This window comes from Nyctereutes procyonoides, unplaced genomic scaffold, assembly GCF_905146905.1.
Source record: "Nyctereutes procyonoides isolate TBG_1078 unplaced genomic scaffold, NYPRO_anot_genome, whole genome shotgun sequence".
NCBI classification, from domain to species: domain Eukaryota; kingdom Metazoa; phylum Chordata; class Mammalia; order Carnivora; family Canidae; genus Nyctereutes; species Nyctereutes procyonoides.
This window is the reverse complement of record NW_026575040.1, coordinates 4,937,618-4,962,033: the sequence shown is the minus strand read 5'-3', so window position 1 is coordinate 4,962,033 and position 24,416 is coordinate 4,937,618. Positions and strand designations below refer to the sequence as shown.

The window sequence follows — 24,416 nt, the reverse complement described above, 5'->3', positions numbered from 1 at the left end:
ATCTTAAAAAAATAAAGCTATCAATTTTCTTCTAAACACTACTTTAGTTGCATTATTCAAATTATGGTATTTCCATTCTCATTCAGATCAAAATTGTTTTAAGTTGCCCTTATGAATTCTTTAACTCATAAGTGGCTTATTTTCAAAATATTTGAGTATTTCTCGAGAGGTGCCTGGCTGGCTCAGTCAGAAGAGCAAGCGACTCAATCTCATGGTTGTGAGTTCAAGCCCATGTTGGATGTAGAGATTACTTTAAAAAAAAAAAACTGGAGGACTTCTCAGGTATCTTTCTGTCACTAATTTCTATTTTACTTCCATTTGGGTCAGACTTAAATTCCATTTGGAATCTCATAGTGGAATTCCATTAATTGCATTTGGTCAGGTTAAATTTTCAATCACTTGTGGGACCATACTGAGGCCTGAGGTTAGGAACATTAAGGCAGGCGTTGTCAGCATGGTGAGAGTAAGTTATATCGAGCCCACAGCACTTCTCTGACAATTGCTGATCTTTCATCTTCTTCATAAACATGGCCTGAGGATAGACTGAATGTCAAAAGCATGGGTTCAAATTCAAATGAGATTCTTCTCTTCTACCCTTTCCCTCTCTTCCTCCTACCATCTTATTCCTTCTCCTTACCAGAGCAGGTAAGGATCTTTGCAGAAGTGGAGCTGCAGTTCATGCTTCCAAGAACTCCAATTTCTCCCCACTCCTCTAATTTCCTCCCCGCCAAGTAACAGAGAACAGTCACTAGAGAGAGAAGGTGGGAGCAAAAGAAAAACCACACTAATTTTGTCTTAATTGTGAAGGTCACACACTGTCACTTCTGTCCATTCCATTTGTTAGAAGTGAGTCATTAAGTCCAGCACATGTCTTTTGAAAGGAAGACTATCAAAGAATTTGTGGACATATTTTAAACCACCAGAACAATGCCTTAATTTTTACTTTAAATAGTCATGTATCTTTTTAAAAGAAATTAAAAGGAAATATGTATAGTCATTTATTTTTATACATGGTTATTATTTCTGTTTATTTCTTCCAATAATTCATGGATCAGCAAACTAAAAGAGTCCTTGGGCCAAATCAAACCCGCTGTCTGTTTTTTTGTATGGTCTGCATGGTAGGAATGGCTTTTACATTTTTAAATTGTTGAGGGAAAAAAAAAATAAATGGAAGAGTATCTTTGTGACATGCAAAAATCATATGAAATTTAAATTTCAGTGTCCATAATAAAATTTTATTGGAATACAGTCATGCTCATTTATGTATTGTCTATGGCTCCTTTCACAGTGCAGCTAAGATATTTCAACAGAGACCATAAGATCCCCAAAGCCTAAAACATTTACTATTTGATCCTTTGCAGAAAAGTGTACCAACACTTAGTATTCACCCAAGTTACCATCTGATGCCATTTCCCTTTAGCCTAAATAAACTTCCATTATTAGGGTGCCCGGATGATTCAGTCGATTAAAAAAGTCAGATGACTTTTGATTTCAGCTCAGGTCATGATCTCAGGGTCATGAGATTGAGCCCCATGTCAGGCTTAGTGCTGAGCGTGGAGCTCCCCTCACTGCGCACTTTCTCTAAAAATTTTTTTTTTTAATTTTTATTTATTTATGATAGTCACACACACACACAGAGAGAGGCAGAGACACAAGCAGAGGGAGAAGCAGGCTCCATGCACAGGGAGTCCGACGTGGGATTCGATCCTGGGTCTCCAGGATCGCGCCCTGGGCCAAAGGCAGGCGCCAAACCACTGCGCCACCCAGGGATCCCTAAAAAATTTAATAAAAAAATAAAGTTGAGTTTTCTGATTAAAAATAAGAAATTCAATAATCATTTTTCATAGAATATGTATTATGATGACAAATTCCCTCAGATCGCTTTTATCTGAAAACATCTTTATTTTAGGTTCATTTTTTTAAAGGATTTTATTTATTTATTCATGAGAGACACAGAAAAAGAGAGAGAGAGAGAGAGAGAGAGAGAGAGAGAGAGGCAGAGACACAGGCAGAGGGGGAAGCAGGCTCCATGCAGGGTGCCCAATGTAGGACTCGGTCCCCGGACTCCAGGATCAGGCCCCGGGCCAAAGGCAGGTGCTAAACTGCTGAGCCACCCAAGGATACCTTAGGCTCATTTTTTAAGAATATTTTTGCTAACTGATAAACATTGTGGATAATACATTGTAGCAACACTAAATTCTGTTATGTTTTTCTGAAAACTGTTGATTTTTCTCCTAACAGATGGTTAACTTGTCAGACCCAAACTAAAAATATAGGAATTTTGCCTGAAAGTTGGATTTTGTTTAGAGGTTGGGGGAGGCCAGCAGTGTTTTGGTTTATTTTAAGAGAGGGCAAGATTTGATTTGATTTGATTTGATTTGATTATTTTATTTTATTTTATTTTTTGAGGGCAAGATTTTAATTATGCTTTTTGGGTATCTTTCTGTCTCCCCTGCTTTAATAAAATAGATGTTAATCATATCATTATTCTCTTTATTTAATATGCCATATTTTCTCTTGCTTGCTTTCAAGATTTTCTCTTTATTTTTGGTATTTAGCAGTTTGCCTACAATGTTCCTAATAATGGCTTTCTTTTTTATTTATTCTACTTGGAAGTCACTAATCTTCTTGGATCTCTAAGCCAGTTGTTTTTTTTTTGTTTGTTTGTTTGTTTGTTTTGTTTTTTAACCAAACAGGAAATGTTTTTGACCACGATTTCTTCAAATATTTCTTTGCCTCTTTCTCTCTCCCCTCTACCTGTGGGATTCCAACTAAGGCAGGAGCTATGCAGAGATACAAAAAGCCTTCTGTCAAAAAAGTAGCAAACTTGCAAATTTCACCCACTGCAGTTTTTATCTTTCAAAGGTTGTCTCCCATTTGGTTTGCATGGCTTTGCTGACCAGCTTCCCTGCGCACTCACATCTGTCAGCCAGGTATGGCTGGCACAATTCATACTCTAACTTTGGGTTTTAGCTCTTGGGCAGCTTACTCAGTTCCAGGATTTTCCTCCTAAAGTCCAAGTTGTTTCCCAATCCTCAACTTTGTTCTCTGATACCTCAAGCCAGTATGGTGGTGATTTTTCTATCGCTGGGGTAATCCGAGTTGAGAAGCACCTTGTTCAGAAAGCCACAGATTCACAATTCTTATCCACTACTTTACTTACTTCAAAGAATAAACTCTCCTGATTTCTGCTTCTTTTTTGGTCTTAGTGTTTAGTCTTTTTCCAGTGCTTTCAAATCATTTTGGTTTTTTAAAATTTCCTTCAAGTTTTATCATTATCTGTGGAAAGGTTCATTCACCTTGCCAATTATCCATTACCTAAAATAGTAGTCCCCTGGTTTTTAAAAAAAGTCTCCCAGACTTGAATTTGTAATTTTATACATTATAAAATGTTAATTATTTGTAGCACTATAATAGAAAATGGAATAAACTACCTAAAATAATGGAAAAGTTCCAAATTCTATAGATTTGCATATAAACACAGATAAATGTATAATATTTCCTCATGCAGCCTATGTTGTACTTGGGTGCCTTCCTATTCTTTACAAAACTGGAATGCCAAAAAAAAAAAAATTGAATGCCTTCAGGCCTAGTATTGTCAGACTGAAGGTCACGAAAATCAACGAAACAAATAAATGACTTGCCAACTATTTAGAAGTTGAAAATAATTAATTTGAACTCCCAAAAAAGATTTGTAGGTGGTTTTAAATAATGTCTCATGGATTAAAAGATTTAGAAAAGGCAGATAAGTAATTGAAATGAAGACTTTGTATACCTTTTAGAAACAACAACAATAATTAATGTTAACACTTCAGGATGATCTTTTTAAAATGAAATACTTACCTTTGTTGTTTCTAAAATGAGAGAACATTTTAATTGTATTTTTCAAAACGCATCACACATTTTCTTATACCCAAACAGCAAAAATAAGAACTGAAGAAAGAATCCACAACATTTGCTTTCAGAAATTCTATTTAACATTCTTTCACTTATAATTGAATACTAAAATTTCATGGAATTTTAATCACAAAACTGTGAAATTAACAAAGTAAATGTATGGTGATTTGTAAAAAAGCTCAAAATGTAAGTAATTTAGGTCCATTATATGCAAATGCTGAGTTGGGCTTTGAGTATTCTGAAAGATCTATTTTCACTATAGCAAAGGCCAAATAAGTAGCAGTAGCCAAATAACTATAATAGCAGTAGCAGTAGCCAAATAACTATAATCCCACAATAGGCAAAAGAATCATTTTCATTCAGAATGAGTATAACAAATAGAAAAGAGGAAATGGAAACCAAGGGCATCTTTTCACACTAATTTTATTTTAAAAAAAAGAATATCCACTATGATTCTCATTCTTCCTTAAGCCAAAACATTAATGTGGTGGCTTTGCTCCAAATCAGACAGTAAAGTCTGATAGAACTGCAATCAAACTAAGTGGATTAAGCAATGTTACACAAAAGCAACACTGCTGATGTTGAAATTCAAGCATAAGCAAGCATAAAAATCAGCCAAAATTAGAAAAGGGCAGAGGAAACTTTTGGCAGTATTGGATATGGTAATTAGCTAGATTGTGTTAATGATTTCACAAATGAATATATATGTCAAAACTTACTCTATGCTTTTACAAGCAATTTTACCTCAATTAGATTTCAATAAAGCTTTTTAAAAAAATTAGGAAAAAAATCATAACTCGTTTTTAACCATCACTCAGCTACTTTAAAGACAAAACTGGAAACTAATTCAGAACCTAAAACCAAGTATAATTAACAACCTAAGGATCACAGGCAAATACTCATCCAAGTTCAAAGAAGAGGTATATCAACTTTTTCAAAAAAAAAATATAGTTTCAATGGAAATATCCTAAGACTGATCATAGGATTATGTCGGTCACATTGCCTATGCAATTTATGTCCCACCCTGGTGCAGAATGCTCCTGGTTTCCATTTCCAAACAGATATGTGATGACACAGAGTTTATCAGGATTTGCAGCCTTACTGTACTTCTCTTCCTTGCACCTCTGCAGAATCTCTAAGCTCCTCTGGTGGACTGGGTGTTGGAGAAAGCTAAAACTATCCATACTTTTCAAAATTGCACATGGCGCTGTATCATCATGTCCTTAGGAAGCAAATGAAAAACAAAAAATGGAGAAAAGAAAAAGATATTATATAAGCCCAAACCAATAGATAATCAAGGACAATGCTGCCAACTATCTTAAGAATATGTAAAAATGTATCAAGTAATATGGGTTAAATGTGAATAACTTTTTAAAATTGACTTGAGGAAATTACACAAAAATAAAAGGAAAACATAGAGGACTTTTTTAGGTATTCAAAGTACCTCATTCAGTACTGAAAGTGTGAGTTAATATTAAAAATTTCTGATTTAAAATACTAGGGAAATTTCAAAACAATTTGTACGGTTATTCTTTTGTAACAGACCCATTTTTATCAGGTCTGAAATATAATTAGCATATAGTTGGCAACAATGCAAGGAACAATGATGGAACACCAAAGAGAAATATACCCAAATCAATTTACCAAAAGTTAAATAATTCTTTCACAAATCTTGCAATTTACCACACTTGTAGGAATTCCAACAAGTGTGTCAATGTTTAAAGGGCAAGAAGAAAAGCACCACAGAGCAGGAAAACCCAGCAGCACTTTGGTATTTATAAATCTGGAAAGAAAGTTGGAAAATGTACCTCACCACCACTTAGTCAAGTGAGAAAGAATCAACTATGGTGGGAAAGGGAAAGAGAGCATGTTTAAGTAAGAATCAAAGCCCCAGATAAGTGCTACTGAAACAGTGAGTCACTCTAGCAATAAAGAGGATTGGGGGTCGGTCAGTACCATTAATATTAGCAACACATGGATGTAAAAGAGAATAGGCATCTCCAGGATTGGGGGTAGGTGGATATTAAGTATCATTTACTCAAAGAATATCTCTGGAATTAGGACATTTAATTCAAATTTGTGTAGGTTTGCCTTAAAAAAAACAGGGGGCGGGGGGGGGGGAATTTAACAACAGGCAGAGATAAAGGAAGCAACAATGAATAAAGTTTCATTAGTGCATTTTACTGTGTAATTAGAAATGAGATACTCTCTATGAATAGTTCTCAATGCAGAATTATTTAAAAAGTTAAATAGAGGCAGACAGTTCAGTGAGGTTTGCAAAGCATGGTTTAGTCTAACTATAATTCCTTAAACTAGATGACTGGATCCAGAGACTAAGCACATACATTTTAGCTAAGAAAATGGAATCTTATGATATATCGATAATAATGTAAATAGTAGGTTTTTAAAATAAAATAGATTTGAAAATTATTCTCATATCGAATATTTTTAAAGTAGTCTAATAAACATGATCTCATTCATCCAATGTGGAGAGCTCACAGCTACAAATTTTCAATGTTTCAAAAAGACACAAATATTATCAAGTTACCCATCATTTCTTAGTCAAATATCTCAGTAAAAATATTCTGTGCTGGGACATCTGTGTGGCTCAGTGGTTGAGCATCTGTCTTTGGCTCAGGTTGTGATCCCAGAGTCCTGGGATAGAGTCCTCCATCAGGCTCCCTGCAGGCTGCCTGTTTCTCCCTCTGCCTATGTCTCTGCCTCTCTGTGTGTGTGTGTCTCTCATGAATAAATGAATGAAATTAAAAAAAAATTCTGTGTCCATTATCAGTAATCCTGATGGGCCGCTTGATGAAAGAATGCATAGACTCAGATTAGCCTATACTTGGTTAGTTGGTGGTGCTAGTAGAAGGGGACCATTGGAGGAAAAAAAAAAAAAAGACACTGGTAAGTTCTATTTATACTCTATCCAAATTGTTATTTTATTTTATTTTATTTTAATTTTTTTATTTATTTATGAGAGAGAGAGAGAGAGAGAGAGAGAGAGAGAGGCAGAGACACAGGCAGAGGGAGAAGCAGGCTCCATGCACTGGGAGCCCGACGTGGGATTCGATCCCGGGTCTCCAGGATCGCGCCCTGGGCCAAAGGCAGGCGCCAAACCGCTGCGCCACCCAGGGATCCCCAAATTGTAATTTTAAAGAGTTATCACCAGACTTTTAGGCTATCTTGATAATCTGCCAATCAGAAATAATTTTAAGGAGATTATAGTATTAAAATGTTTTATGTAAAAGTTCAGGATATTCAATATACTAAATTAGTAAGCAGTTTGAAGAAATCACTTGACATTACTACAGCCACTGCACTCTTTTATTTAACAAATTGTAGTAATGCCATTTGGATATGTGTAATTTTGTATTTGTGACTATTTTATCTATCATCATCATACCTACCTTATTTTTTTTTAACTTCTGTTCTTTCATTCTGCTTTCTATGCCTTCTTTTAACTCATTATTTTAGACTATAATATTATTTCCAAACCTTAAACTGCTCTTCCTCTCGTTTGCTGTAACAACTCCCTATTAAGGTGGTTAGGTTTCCTAGGATGGTTTATAAGCACATTTTCAGTGAGGGTTATTGTGTAAGGAGTCTCATAAACTCTTAAAAGACATAATAGTGTTGGTTTATGCTAGTTCCTGGTCTAGTTTTGTTACATTCTTAGCCTGGGATTATGCACCAAAAAGATAGCATAAATTCATACCCCATAGCTATGCATGATAGAGATTAACAGGGCACACTGATTTTTTTTTTTTTAAAGGTTACTTAAGAAACATCTATCTGAGGTCTAATACAGATTGCTAAGGTCCTTCCTGTTTCTCTGCTCAAGGCCAATGGCAGAAATTTTCAATTATCTTTTCAGTGACAGAAAAGTCCAAGCTCTTTAAAGATATGTCACCACATAACAGAATTCAATCCTAGTTGCTCATTCAAATCTTAAGGCATGTTTCTGATCCTAAAGCAGTTTCTGTAATGCCAACTCCCAGCCCTTAATGGCCATTAAGGATATATCTCACACATGGTAACATCCACCAATTTCACATGTGATGAGCTTAAACAAGTATTTACATCCATGTAATCTTCAATCAAGACGTAAAACATTTCCATTATCTCAGTAAGTTATTTCATCTCCTTCATAGCCTTTGCAGAAGCAATCAAGTTATGGTTTCTATCACTATATATTATTTTGTCTGCTCTTAAACTACATGAAATCATATACTATGCATCCTTTCATATCTGGCTTTTTTTGCTCAATATTTTTATAACTCATTATGATACACATTATGAAAATCAGTAGTTTTGTTCTTTTTTACTGCAGAATAATGTTACACAGTAGGAATGTATCACAACTTGGTTACCCTTTCTTCCTGGTGGATTTTTGGGTGTTTCCAACAGGGGGCTATTAAGAATAAAGACACTATGGAGCATTCTTTTTTGGGTTTGTGTATAACTGTTCCATTGAAATATAAACAACAAAAAAGAAATATAAACCACATACTATACAATTCACCTATTTAAAGTGTACAATTCAATTTTTAGTATAATTCCCAAAGACTGCTGAACCATCACCACAATCAATTTTAGAATACCTTCAACATACCAAAAAGAAAACCCATCCTTTTTAACTATCCTTTCCCTCATTATCTCCCAGCTTGCCTACTCCAGCCCAAGGCAAACAGTAATCTACATTCTCCCTCTACAGATTTGCCTATTCTAGACATTTCACATAAATGCAATCAGACATTTGTGATTTGTAATACATGCAATATGTGGCTTTTTGTGTCTGACTTCTTTCAGTTAACAAAATGCTTTCAAGTTTCATTCATGTTATAGAATGTACTAATACTTCATTCCTTTATATGGCAAAATTTACTCCACAGTATGAGTATAACCACATTTTGTTTATCCATCCAACAGCTGATGGACATTTAGGTTGTTTCCAGCTTTTGGCTTTCAGGAATAATGTTGCTAGGAATACTGTGTACAAGTTTTGGTTTGAACACCCATTTTCAATTTTGAGGGGCATCTACCTAAGAGTGGAATTGCAGGGTATTATGTAACTATGATGGAGTTTAACAAAGAGGTTGCAGTATTTTACATGTCCACCCACAGCATACAAAGTTTCCAATTTCTCCACAGATTTATCAATATCTGTTATTACTTATCTTTTCTTACTGTAGCCATCCTAGTAAAAGTGATGTGGTATTCACAATGGTTTCCATGTGCATTTCCCTGATGACAAATGGTGTTGAGCGTCTTTTCATGTGTTTGACTATGCATATCTTTTTTGAAGAAATATCTTTTAAGAATCTTTGCTTGTTTTTGGACTGGGCTATTAGTTTTATATTATTAAGTTATGTGAGTCTGTATATATTCTACATACCAGTTCTTGATCATGACTTACAAACATTTTCTCTTATTCTGTAAGTTGTCATTTCACTTAATATGTCCTTTGGGGACAACATTCATCCATTTCTGCTTTGGTTGCTTATGCTTTAGGTGTCATATTAAAGAATCTATTGATATAATATATATAATGTAATAACATTTCTGGATTCCTTTATATGGGTTTTAGAATTAGCTTGTCAATTTCTGTATAAAAGTACCTGAGGTTTTTCACAGAGACTATGTTGAACCTGTAGATCAAGTATTAACATCTTAAGGCTTCTAATGCATGGACACAGGATATCTTCCCATTCATTTAGGTATTTTTCAAGTTTCTTTCAACAGTGTTTTACAGTTTTCAGTGAACAAGTCTTATACTTATTTTGTTAAATTCATTAATAAATATTTTATATTTGTGGTGCTCCTGGAGCACTAACTTAATTTTGTTTTCAGGTTCTTTGCTAGTATGTAAAAACACAACTCATTCTGCATACCCATCTTGTGTCCTGCAACCTTAATGACCTCATTTATTACGTCTAATAGATTTTTGTCTGGATCCTTAGGATATCATATACATAATACATCGTCTGCAAAGAAAATGGTTTCTTCTTTTCCAATATAAATAGATGTCTTTTCTTTTTCTTGACTAATTGCTCTTACCAGAACTTCCAAGGAATGTTAAAAAGGCAAAAGCAGATATCCTTTTCTTATTTCTGATCTTGGGGGAAAAGCATTCAGTCATTCACCACCAAGTATGACACAAGCTTTTGGTTTTTCACAGATACTCTTATTAAGATGAGGAAGTCCCCTTGTATTCCATTTGTTCATTGTTTTTATAATTTAAAAAATGAGAAAGTGTTAGCTTTAAATACTTCATTTATGAGGTGATGATGTGATTTTTGTATTACACTGATTTGTCTTTTTTTAAGTTAAAATAATCTTCATTCCTGGGTAAATTCTACTAGATTGTGGTACATAATTCTTTTTACATATTGCTGGATTTGGCTTGCTAGAATTTTGCCACAGGTTTTTGTTGGGGGATACTGGTTTACTATTTTCATTTTTGTGAAGTCTTGTCTGGTATTCCAAGTAATACAGACCTCACAGGATGAGAGTATTCCTTTATCTTCCATACTTTGGAAAAGTTTATGAAGTTTTGGTGTTAATTCTTCTTGAAGTTTTTGTTAGGATTCATCTGTGAATTCACTGTTCCCTGGCTTTGCTTTGTAGAAGCTTTTTGTTGTTGCTGTTATTGTTACTAATTCAGTCTCTCTTGTTATAGGAGCTGGAGTTGGTTGCTTGCACCTTTCTAGGAATTTGTCCATTTCAACTAGCTTCTAATTTGCTGCCATTATGAGTAGTGTAATCCTTTCCAAAAATTAGTAATTTGAGTCTTCTCCTTTTCTTGATCTACCTCAAGGTTTCTCAATTTATCTTTTCAAAGAACCTACCTTTGGTTTTATTTGTTTTCTTTACTGATTTCTATTCTCTATTTCAGATCCACTCTTTACTATATTCTTCTTAGTCCTTGCTTTGGGTTTATTTCTCTCTTTTTCTAAAATCTTAAGGTAGAGCATTAGGTTATTGAGTTGAGATCTTCCTCCTTTTTACTAGAGCTATTTTGAAGCTATAAATTTCCCTCTAAGCATTGTTTCAAGCTGTATCCCATTAAGTTTTAGTGTATATTTTTTTCCATTCATCTCAACCTGTTTTCTAATTTCCATTGTCATTGCTTCCTTGACCCACTGGTAATTAAGAAATGTGTTGTTGAGTTTCCATATATGTCTAATTCATGGTATTTTTGTTCCTCTATTCTTTCATTACTTTCTTCTTCTATATTAAACAGACATTTTCTAGTATATTCTTACTTTTTTTGTCATTTATTTCACCATATTATTTTTTAGTTATTTTCTTAACAAACACCAAAGGAATTATACTTAGCATCTTATAACAATTGAGTCTGGATTTAAAATTACTTAATTCCAACAGCACATAAAAATGTTTCTCTTATATAGCTCCATTCTCTTCCTCCTCCTTTATGTTGCTGCTGTCATACAAATTACACCCTTAAAACGTCACGCCCATCAACAGAGTTTTACAATTACTGCTTTGTATGGTTGTCTTTTAAATCGGATTGGAGAAAAAAGTTACAAAATATAAAAAATATATTCATACAATACTTTATATTTAATATTATAGTTGCCTTCAATGACACTTTATTATTTCATGTGCTTTCAAGTACTGTCTAGTTTCCTTTCATTTCAACCAGAAAAACTCACTGTGGTAATTCTTATAGGGCTGATCAGATAGTAATAGTTGCTCAGGGTTTGTTTATCCATGAATGTCTTAATTACACCATCACTTTGAAGGGAAGTTTTGTTGAATAAAGAATTCTTTTATTTATTTAAGTTCAATTAATATATGTAGTATTAGTTTCAGAGGTAGTCAGTGATTCATCAGTTTTATATAATACCCAGTGCTCATTACAGCATGTGCCCTCTTTAATGTTCATCACCCAGTTAACCCTCCCAAGCCCCTCCCCTCCAGCAACCCTGTTTGTTTCCTATGATTAAGCATTTCTTATGGTTTGTCTACCTCTCTGATTTCCTCTTATTTTTCTCTCCTTTCCCCTATGATCCTCTGTTTTAATTCTACGTATGAGTAAGATCATATAATAACTGTCTTTCTCTGATGGACTTATCTTGCTTAGCATAACATCCTCTAGCTCCATCCATGTTGTTGCAAAGGGCAAGATTTCATTTTTGATGGCTGTGTAGTATTCCATTGTGTATATATAACAAATCTTCTTTATCTATCTATTGAAGGATATCTGGGCTTTTTCCATAGTTTGGCTATTGTGGACACTGCTGCTATAAACATTGGAGCGCAGATGTACCTTTGGATCACTACATTTGTATCTTTGGGGTAAATACCTTGTAGTGCAATTGATGAGTTGTAGAGTAGCTCTATTTTCAACTTTTTGAGGAACCTCCATACTGTGTTCCAGAGTGGCTGCACCAGCATACATTCCCACCAACAGTGTAACAGGATTCCCCTTTTTCTGCATCCTTGCCAACAAGTCAGTTTCCTGACTTGTTATTTTTAGCCATTCTGACTGGTATAAAATGGTATCTCAGTGGTTTTGATTTGTGAATACAGAATTCTGATTGACTCTCCTTTATCTTTCTGCACTTTAAATATGTCAAGTATTGCCCTCTAGCCTCAATGGTTCCTGATGAATCAACTGTCAATCTTGTTGAGATTACTTTATATATGAATTACTTCTCTCCTCCTGCTTTCAACATTTTCTATATCAGGATAATTTAATTATGATGCATCTAAGTTTGGATCCCTTGTAGTTTGAACTTCTTAGATATATAGATTTGTCTTCTCCTCAAATGTCAAGAGTTTTTGGCCATTATTTCTTCAAATATTCTTACTACCCTTTTTTCTGTCTTTCTGGATTGCCAAAAATTGGGGTGCTTTATGGTGTCCCACAGGTCTAAAAGCTCTGTTCATTCTTTCTTTTTTAAGATCTTATTTATTTGACAGAGAAAGAGAAAGTACAAGTAGGCAGAGTGGTAGGCATAGGGAGAGGGAGAAGTAGGCTTTCCATTGAGCAGAGAGCCCAACGTGGGGCTCAATCCTAGGACCCTGGGATCATGCCCTGATCCAAAGGCAGACACTTAACTGACTGAGCCACCCAGGATCCCCTCTGCTCATTCTTACTCATTCTTTTTTCTCTCTGTTCCTTAAAATGGATAATTTCAACTGATCTGTCTTCAAGTTCATGGATCCTGGCCTCTGCCTCTTCAAGTCTGTTGCTGATCTCTTCTAGTGAATTTCTCATATATATACATATATATACATAAATTAATATTCTGTATTTGGTGAGACATTGTTCTCGTATTTTCCTTTAGTTCTTTAGATATGGTTGCCTTTGAACATATTTAAAATAGCTTAAAAGATTATGTCTAATAAGTTAAAGGTCTGGCTTTCCTCAGCAATAGTTTCTATTGATTCCTTTTTTTTTTTCACATATATGGGCTTTACCTTTTTCTTTTTTGCATGTCTCATAATTCTGTGTAGACAAACAGGTATTTAAATATTGTAACGGACAGCAACTCTGGAAATCAGATTCTTTCTTGTCCCTAGGATTTGCTGTTTGATGTTATTGTTGCTATTGTTTAGGACTTTCCTGAACTAATTCTGTAAAGTTTGCTAGCTGACCAGACAAATCATTACTATTTCTTATTTTACCTCCCAGCAGGGCCACTATGTAGCTCACTCAGACTGCCAATTATACAACTCCACTAAGAACATTTTAAAGTTTTCTGATTACCATAATATACATTATGTAATTGTAACAAATTTATTCTTGAAAAGAATAGTTAAAAGCCTTAAATGGGGATGCCTTGGTGGCTCAGCGGTTGAGCATCTGCCTTTGGCTCAGGGTATGATCCTGGGATCCAGGATCAAGTTCCACATCGGGCTCCCTGCATGGAGTCTGCTTCTCTCTCTGCCTATGTCTCTGCCTCTCTCTCTCTCTCTCTCTCTCTCTGTCTCTCTCTCTCTCTGTGTCTCCCATGACTAAATAAAATCTTTTAAAAAATAAAAATAAACTTACATGGCACTGAGTCCCTTAATTTGGAAGGCTATAAAAAAAAGTCAGAAACTAGGTTTGCTTGGTATAAATTGTGCTTGTGTGGCTTGATGAAGAAAAGGAATGTCAAGCAATTCCATAAGAAAATCCAAAATTTTTTAAATTTACTACCAGGGTATTTATTAGCAATTTAGCCAGCAAATTTAAACTTTTTTTTATAAATTTACATTTAAAAAATAAATTTAACATTGAGTGGTATATCTTGGCAAACTAAGTTTAAACAAAAAATTCTTTAAAATTTTGAAGTATTTTATAAAGATACTCTCAAAGGAAGTGAAAATATATTGTATGTCTGCAGTCTACATCTTCTTTCTTCATTAAAGTATTATCTCTGACTTTCTATTCTCATTCAAAATGTGACCTTGACTACCTTCTGCCTTCCATATATTCTACTTCTACTTAAATAATCTCTAATTCCTATTTCATTTTCATGCCTGCATACTATTTATGGTCATTTTAAACATTCTGAATCTACTATTTATCCATTTTCACAATTATTGTTAGGTTTTATTTTGCAATGCTACAATTTTCTTATTTTATGGCATCCTTATATCCTAAATCCATCAGAGAACAGTAGGTGGTGAGAGATATAGATGAAGCAAAAATGCTAAATACTGGCACTGACAGCAATATACTAAAATACAATTATTTCCTGTAACAAATCTGTTCATCACTGCCTCAAAATACAAATGAATTATTGGGTTTTTTTTTTCTTGACAAAAAGTGAAATTTAAAGTTTATCCAATGAGACTTCTGGGTTGTTGGTAACATTCTACTTCTAAATCTAGGTGGTAGTTCCAGGATGTTTCCACTTTGTGGTAATTTTACTGAACTATATATTTTTGGGGGCACACTTTTCTATATGTATGTTATATCAAACATATTCAAAAAGTCTATTATATGGATGCTGTATGCTGGCCAGAAAGAAAACCTAGATTACAAAACAAGAAGAATCTAGAAATGGTCAAAGTAGAAATAACACAGTATCATTCTATTGATCATTAATAACATTGTATCTTTGTATCAACTGATAATAATAAACATACAACTATCTTTCACATATAATATTTTAAATGTAAAAGGAACACACAAACAATGTGAATAATCTTTACAGAAAGCAGTGTTTTCAATAGTAAATACAAGAAAAGTTTCTTCTCTTAGTTATATCTTAACAGGATACTTAGCAATCTTCAAAGTTTTCAAAATTGATAAATTCATTGTAATAAACAAAAATGTGTCTTAAATTAAAACTTTTCCTTAAAGCTTTTTACAAAGAGAGTCTCTCAGAAATAATTCTGTAAAGGCAAAGCAGGTTTAATTAATAAATAAATAAAAATTAAATATTCCTTTGATTTAAAAAAAAAACTGCATTTCTCCCTATCTACAAAAGCCCAGTTAATACATATTATAATCTGAAAAACAGAAGCAAAGTTCCATTAGCTTTTTCCTCTCATTTTAGAAATACAATCTCCCAAATATATGTATTCGTTTGAAATATGTAAAAGCTAAACTTAAAAGTTTTACTGCTCATACACATGCCAAAAAGCCAGAGAATTAAATCTGGGAGTCCTGAAAGCACAGATGTGTGTCCTAGTGCAGTTCTACTGAAGTTTCTCCAGACAGAACAATTTATTTTAAATGGCTACATATATATTAGAAAATCCTTACTAATGGCAATGGTCTAAGGCTAGAACTACAGAAAGCAACAGTGTGATTTCCATTAGGTAACAAGTGCTTATGAAGAGGCCTTCCCACAGCCTATAAACTACGATATTTTACGATTTAAGGGGATAGAGACACAGGAAAAGTATCCTGCCCCATTCCTTTCCAAATTTCAAAGTAAAATTTAATGAACTGAGTTAAGAATAGAAGGAAAAGAAAATTAATAGTCATAAATAGATACATGCATTATTATCTGGCTTTGCCCATAGTTTGAAAAAAACCACTAATAGTCACAAAATCAGTCAAGGAAAGAAGTGAAACTTGATTGATTACTGAAATTAGGCTATCTCCACTAGACAATCCTACCTCCATCCCAATTTTTCTATTTCCTGATTTATGTTGTCACATTAAATTATGTTTCATCTGTATAAAACCTATTACATAAAAAGAAAATAAAGAAAGGTGTCAATATTTAAGTCTATATAAGTAAATGGTAAAGTATTATTTCATTCTTTGTTTAAAAAATTTACCAATGTCTTACTAAGTGCCTATTAAACATCAGGTGCTTTATATACATTACTCCTCTCAGTATTTATTAATAAAAATGTACCAACACATATATACACACAATTCACTTAACTCGATCATATGACATATACTAGAACTAATCAGACCTCAAAATGATGTTAGGATATGGTTAAGAAGACAGAAGAGAACAAAATTATTATGTCTCTACTCCTTAAGAGGGGTAAATAATTAAAAGATGAAGTATGGGAGAAAACTAATATCTACTGCTTACCAGTTTTTCTCTGAATGTGTCTTTTCCCAGCTTCCCTGAAAGCAATCACGGCTCTGAAAAAAGCTCTGAGAACTGCCCATCGGAAAACAGCTACGGGATCAATTCCAATCATCCCAGAGATAAATGCATTCTTGCTACTTCTTAGAAGAGCTACAATGTCAGGGCGCATATGATCTGTATTTTTTTCCCGGAAATCCTACATGAAAAAAGTACCAGTGTTATTTTTGAAAAAATTATTAAACCAAGAAGATAATGGGTGACATCTTTGAAAAGTAGCTAAAATAAGGACTTAGAAGTGTTTTCTGTTCTAGGTAGCTAACTGGACCAGTTATCTTCTATAAAATCCCATCCAACCCTAAAACTATTAAATTTTATAACACATTTAAATGACAGTGAATATTCTACAATTTTATTGCAACTTGTTAAATAGAGAGCCTCTCTGAAGGGGTATCACATAAAATGACCAGACAGCTGAATAACAAAAAGGAGCTGGACATAAGACAAGAAAAGAGTTCCACAGAGAACACGACACCTATTACCTATATAGGTGGCGATGAGTTGGACAAGTTAGGAGACAAGCAGTAAGACCAGGGTTTGAAACATTCTGGGCAAGGATGAGAGTGATGGAAGATTTGGCAAATAAATAGGTTATGTAAGCCTAAGTAAGGAGTTTTTGGATTTTACTCAAGTATAAAGGAAAGCCAATGGAAGCTACATGATTTTTTTTTTTTTATAAACACCACTGGATGCTGCAGAGGGAATGAATTTATTTTTTTTCTTATTTTTTTAAAATTTTTAAAATTTATTTATGATAGTCACAGAGGGAGAGAGAGAGAGGCAGAGACACAGGCAGAGGGAGAAGCAGGCTCCATGCACCGGGAGCCCGATGTGGGATTCGATCCTGGGTCTCCAGGATCACGCCCTGGGCCAAAGGCAGGCGCCAAACCGCTGCGCCACCCAGGGTTCCCGAAGGAATGAATTTAGACAAAGAATTGAAAAAGGGAGACCAGCTATTGCAATATTCCAAATAAAAGCTAATGGTGACTTAGACTACATTAGTGGTAATAGATAAAGGGAAAATAGTTATTATATTTGGGATATGTTTTGGAAGTCAGGCAAAGAATTTGCTGGTGTGTTAGGGCATGGTGAGAGAATAAGGGTATAACAAGATTAACACCTATATTTTGGGTTTAAGTAACTAAGTGGAGGTGCCATACTGATATGGAGAAATCTAGAAAAACAGAGGTTTAGAGATAGGAAATGAGATCAAGAGATCAGTTTTGTGCAAGTGAAGATTAAGATGGTGAGGATAACAACAGTAGCAAGTAACATTTATTCAAAGGTTACTGTGACACTCTTCTAAGCATTTTATATGTGTTGTCTCATTTAAGCTCATTTCATCCACCTAACAACTCCTTGAGATGGATATTATTCCTATTTTATACATGAAGAAACTCAGTCATGGAGAGGTTAAGTATCTTGGCCCCTGTCACACAGTAAGCAGAACAGGGGATCAAAGAGGGCCACTCATAACCACTATATCTGCATACAGACATCAAGTAGGCAGATGAATATATGTGTCCATGAGTCCTACACATACTTCAGAAAATACATATATTACCTAAGGACTATAAATAAGCAGAACAAACCATCTGCCACTGAGGGATGGAGGGAATAAAATAGAAGAAAATGGGTTAAAATACCCCATAAAAAGACAAAGAGAACAAAAAGCTTACACTCATGGATGAAGATTCCAGACTGATATATACAGTCTAGGCATTTGGCTATAACCACACCCAGATGAAAGGATTAAAAGTTGGTAAGTAAAATCACTCAGATTTGGTACCACTTCACAGAACAGCTCTAACTCAGAAGTCTATGAGAAGCATGCCTAGTAGGATGTTTTCCAGAAGGCAGTTTGGACTCTTTTAGGGGTTTCCTTTCTTATTCTTTGTTCTCCTGGGAACAAGGGAAAAGGGGAAACAAGCCAAAAATCTTGGTCTTTGGCTTGTCCCTAAACACCCTTTGAGCAAAAGTATGTATCATAAAAGTTAGTAACTGATTAAGAATTTCTAAATCCAAATCACCACCACCAATATCAGCAGCTAATACACACCAAGGGAAAATGTCAGGCACTAATTAAGCAATATACATAACTTGTTCAATTCTAACAATTACTTAATAAAGCAGAATAATTATAAACCATACTTTACTGATAAGTAAATAGAAAGTAGAGAAGCTTGCCAAACAAAAGTCAAGCATAAGAAAGCACTACAGGAACTGAAACATGTGTCTGTTCTACACCAAAGACCATCCCATCCTATTAATAACTATACCGTACGAAAGTAAAATTCTAGAATTCTTTCCCATGATGACTGTCAAATGTTGATGGAGACCTTTTCCAAATGTACTGGTCTCATCTGTCTTCACATTTTCAGATTTCTAAGTATATTTCATAAACTAATCATACTCTTCTTGAAAATTTTCTCTTGGTTTCTATTAACAATATATTTTTGGGATTTACTACTTTACTTACCTTTTATGCTGCCCATTCTTAGTCCCTAATGCTGGTTCCATATTTGAAATTCTTAGGGTCTTAGGGTGTGGTCTTACATACTCTTATAACTCAGTCATCTTACATCAGGTAATCTCAAAAACAATAATGGCTTTAGGGGGGGAGGGGCAAGATGGCGGAAGAGCAAGGTCCCCAAATCGCCTGTCCCCACCAAGTTACCTAGATAACCTTCAAACCATCCTGAAAATCTACGAATTCAGCCTGAGATGTAAAGAGAGACCAGCTGGAATGCTACAGTGAGAAGAGTCCGCGCTTCTATCAAGGTAGGAAGACGGGGGGAAAAGAAATAAAGGAACAAAAGGCCTCCGAGGGGGAGGGGCCCCGCGAGGAGCCGGGCTGAGGCCGGGGCGAGTGTCCCCAGGACAGGAGAGCCCCGTCCCGGAGGAGCAGGAGCTGCACCAACCTTCCCGGGGGAAAGGGGCCCGCAGGGAGTTGGAGCAGGACCCAGGAGAGCGGGGATGCCCTCGGGCTCCCGGGGACACTAACAGACACCTGCGAGCGCAGGAGAGTGCTCCGAGCTCCCTAAGGGCTGCAGCGCGCACAGCGGGACCCGGAGCAGCTCGGAGGGGCTCGGGAGCAGCTCCGGGGAGGGAGCTGCAGGGCGGGAGCGCGAATCCCACAGCGCAGGCCCCGGAGCACAGGGCGCCGGGACACAGCCCAGGATCCGGCCTCCCCCGGGACAGGCAGAGGCCGGGAGGGCCCAGGACAGCAAGGACGCTCCTGCCCCGAGCTGAGCAGATCAGCGGCCCCGCCCCGGAGCCTCCAGGCCCTGCGGACGGAGAGCCGAGAGCCCCGAGCCCCGTAGTTCCTGCGGAGGCTGAATCCAGGCTTCCAGAGTTGCCACAGCAACTACTGCTGTTCCTCCCTGGGTCCCACGGGGTAAACAACCCCCGCTGAGCCCTGCAGCAGGCAGGGGCAGAGCAGCTCCCCCAAGTGCTGACACCTGAAAATCAGCACAGCAGGCCCCTCCCCCAGAAGACCAGCTAGACGGACCAGAGATACTCCCCCGTGTTCCAATACAACTTGTTTTTGGCCACTCTGCACTGAGCAAAATGACTAGAAGGAAAACCTCACTTCAAAAGAAAGAATCAGAAACAGCCCTCTTTCCCACAGAGTTACAAAATCTGGATTACACTTCAATGTCAGAAAGCCAATTCAGAAGCACTATTCTACAGCTACTGGTGGCTCTAGAAAAAAGCATTAAGGACTCACGAGACTTCATGACTGCAGAATTTAGATCCAATCAGGCAGAAATTAAAAATCAATTGAATGAGATGCAATCCAAACTAGAAGTCCTAACGACGAGGGTTAACGAGGTGGAAGAACGAGTGAGTGACATAGAAGACAAGTTAATGGCAAAGAGGGAAACTGAGGAAAAAAGAGATAAACAATTAAAGAACCATGAAGACAGATTAAGGGAAATGAACGACACTCTAAGGAAGAAAAACCTACATTTAATTGGGGTTCCCGAGGGCGCCGAAAGGGACAGAGGGCCAGAATATGTATTTGAACAAATCCTAGCTGAAAACTTTCCCAATCTGGGAAGGGAAACAGGCATTCAGATCCAGGAAATAGAGAGATCCCCCCCTAAAATCAATAAAAACCGTTCAACACCTCGACATCTAATAGTGAAGCTTGCAAATTCCAAAGATAAAGAGAAGATCCTTAAAGCAGCAAGAGACAAGAAGTCCCTGACTTTCATGGGGAGGAATATTAGGGTAACAGCAGACCTCTCCACAGAGACCTGGCAGGCCAGAAAGGGCTGGCAGGATATATTCAGGGTCCTAAATGAGAAGAACATGCAACCAAGAATACTCTATCCAGCAAGGCTCTCATTCAAAATGGAAGGAGAGATAAAGAGCTTCCAAGACAGGCAGGAACTGAAAGAATATGTGACCTCCAAACCAGCTCTGCAAGAAATTTTAAGGGGGACTCTTAAAACTCCCCTTTAAGAAGAAGTTCAAGTAACTCTGAACGTGAATGGGCTTAATGACCCCATCAAAAGGCGCAGAGTTTCAGACTGGATAAAAAAACAGGACCCATCTATTTGCTGTCTACAAGAGACTCATTTTAGACAGAAGGACACCTACAACCTGAAAATAAAAGGTTGGAGAACCATTTACCATTCAAATGGTTCTCAAAATATACCCTAAAAACTACAGAACACTTCTGAAAGAAATTGAGGAAGACACAAAGAGATGGAAAAATATTCCATGCTCATGGATTGGCAGAATTAATATTGTGAAAATGTCAATGTTACCCAGGGCAATTTACACGTATAATGCAATCCCTATCAAAATACCATGGACTTTCTTCAGAGACTTAGAACAAATTATTTTAAGATTTGTGTGGAATCAGAAAAGACCCCAAACAGCCAGGGGAATTTAAAAAAAAAGAAAACCATATCTGGGGGCATCACAATGCCAGATTTCAGGTTGTACTACAAAGCTGTGTTCATCAAGACAGTGTGGTACTGGCACAAAAACAGACATATAGATCAATGGAACAGAACAGAGAACCCAGAAGTGGACCCTGAACTTTATGCTCAACTAATATACAATAAAGGAGGAAAGACGATCCACTAGAAGAAAGACAGTCTCTTCAATAAATGGTGCTGGGAAAATTGGACATCCACATGCAGAAGAATGAAACTGGACCACTCTCATGCACCATACACAAAGATAAACTCAAAATGGATGAAAGATCTAAATGTGAGACAAGATTCCATCAAAATCCCAGAGAAGAACTCAGGCAACACCCTTTTTGAACTTGGCCACAGTAACCGGAGAAGGACAAACAGTGTATGTTCTCATTCATTTGGGGAATATGAATGATAGCGAAAGGGAATATAAGGGAAGGGAGAAGAAATGTGTGAGAAATATCAGAAAGGGAGACAGAACATAAAGACTTCTAATTCTGGGAAATGAACTAGGGGTGGTGGAGGGGGAGGAGGGTGGGGGGTGGGGGTGAATGGGTGACGGGCACTGAGGGGTACACTTGACGGGATGAGCACTGGGTGTTATTCTGTATGTTGGTAAATTGAACACCAATAAAAATTAATTTATAAAAAAAAAAAACAATAATGGCTTTAAACATTATCTATATGATGAGGTCCAAATTTCTATTTCTAGCTGAGATCCATTTGTGCATCTTAAAGCTATCTCAAACTTAGAATGTATAAGATTAGTATTACTTAAAATGTTTAGAAGCATTCGCCAGTGAAACCATGTGGGCCTGGAATTTCCTTTGTGAGAAAGTTTCAACTGCTGATTCAAACTATTTAACAGAAATAGGAGTCTCAGGTTTTCCTGTAATTCTGGTATCAGTTTTGATGATGTGTATTTTCCATGGAATTTTCCATTTAATCTATGTTTTCAAATTTCCATTTAATCTATGTTGGCAAAATATATTCAGATCCTTCTAATACCTGTTGAGCATGTAGTTAAGTCTCCTTTTTCGGGGCACCTGGGTGGCTCAGTGGATGAACATCTGCCTTTGGTTCAGGTTGTGATCCCAGGGGTCTTGGGATTGAGTCCTGCATCAGGCTCCCTGCAGGGAGCCTGTTTCTCATTTTGCCTATGGCTCTGCCTCTCTCTGTGTGTCTCTCATTAATAAATAAGTAAAATCTTTAGGAAAAAAAAGTCCCCTTTTTCTTTTCTGATTATCTGTATTTTTAAGTTTTTTTTTTCTATTTTAGATTATTCTCTATCATCTTTTATTATTTTCTGTTAGCTTTTCAAGGAACTAATTTTTGGTTTCGTTAATTTCTCTCTATATGTCTGCTTTCTATTGCATTAATTTCTAGTCTTCCCTTTATTATTTCCTTTTAATTTGGGGGAGGGTAATTTGCTGTTCTTTTTTCAGCTTCTTGAAATGGAAGCTTAATCACTTTCAACCATTCTTCCTAATATATGCATTTAAACTCATAAATCATTGCTTTAAATGCATCCTACAATTGCTACAGATTCTGCAAATTTTGGTATGTTGTATTTTCATTAATGCTCAGTTTAATATTAGCATTGTGGGCAGCCCGGGTGGCTCAGCGGTTTAGTGCCACCTCCAGCCCAGGGAGTGATCCTGGAGACTCTGGATCGAGTCCCATGTCAGGCTCCCTACATGGAACCTGCTTCTCCCTCTGCCTATGTCTCTGCCTGCCTCTCTCTCTCTCTCTCTCTGTCTCTCATGAATAAATAAAATCTTTTTAAAAATTAAATAAAATTAGCATTATAATTGTGATTTCTTTTTTGATTCATGGTTTACACAGAAGAATTATTTTTAATTTCTAAACACTCAAAGACTGTCTACCTATCCTTATGACATGCCAAGTTGGTCAGTTTTCCATAATGCTGTTCAATTACTGATTTTGTGTCTTATTCAGTTAGTTACTAATTTTATAATATTATAAAATCTAAAATATTATAGATTTTAAATTTCTTTTTTTTTATTCATGATAGTCACAGAGAGAGAGAGGCAGAGAGGCAGAGACACAGGCAGAGGGATTTTAATATATAAAATTTTAATATATAATCTACAACTAGATGGATTTTTCTAGTTCTACTTTTGTTCTCTCTTTGGTTTTTATATATTGAATCAAATCATTAAGTACATACAAGTTTTTTTTTAAGATGTTATTTATTTATTCATGAGAAACAGAGAGAGAGGCAGAGACACAGGAAGAGGGAGAAGCAAGCTCCATGCAGGAGCCTGATGCGGAACTCAATCCCGGGACTCCAGGATCATGTCCTGGGCAGAAGGCAGGTGCTAAACCACTGAGCCACCCAGGGATCCCCATAGGTAATACAACTTTTGAGGATTGTGTCTTCCTATCAAACTGGCCCCTTTTATTTTTATGAAATGTGCCTCTTTAATAATATTTCTTGACTTAAAGTTTACTTTGTGTGATAATAATTTATTTTAGTTTGGGTTTGCATAACATATATTTTTCTATCCTTTTACTTTCTATATATATATATTTTCCATCCTTTTACTTTCAACCTATCTGATAATAAGCATGAATAATCACAGGCCCAAGTGTATATACTGTATGATTCCATTTCTCTGAAATGTAATAACAAGTAAACTAAGGATAAATGAGGATAGTGGTTACCTCTAAATGACGGAGAATGAGCTGGGAAGGGGCATAACAGAAATCTGTACACTTTAGATTTATGCACTCATTGTATGATTTTAAAACTCAAGTTTTCTTGTTTTTATTTTAAACTGCATTTTTAAAATCTTTTTTTGAGATATAACTGACATGTAATGTATAAGGTGTACAATGTGTTGATTTAATACATTTTTATACTGCAATATGATTACCATTATAGCATTGGCTAATACCTCCATTGGGTCATATAATTATCATTTCTTTTCTGTGGTGAAAATATGCAAAATCTGTTATCGTGGAGACAAACCATAAG

General features: G+C 35.9%; 1 protein-coding gene across 8 annotated transcripts in view; it reads right to left on the bottom strand.

Annotated features, from left to right (window-relative positions):
• Nucleotides 1-24,416, bottom strand: part of MYO9A (myosin IXA) — a 291,269-nt gene that overhangs the window by 139,893 nt on the left and 126,960 nt on the right. For 7 of the 8 annotated variants that reach the window (XM_055319695.1, XM_055319702.1, XM_055319694.1 and 4 more), the window contains 2 exons: nucleotides 16,422-16,617; nucleotides 5,000-5,119 (listed from right to left, as the gene is read on the bottom strand). In XM_055319695.1, coding sequence (XP_055175670.1) covers nucleotides 5,000-5,119; nucleotides 16,422-16,617 — 316 coding nt within the window. The remainder of the gene's footprint in view (nucleotides 1-4,999; nucleotides 5,120-16,421; nucleotides 16,618-24,416) is intronic. The other variant, XM_055319700.1, reaches the window with a different exon arrangement.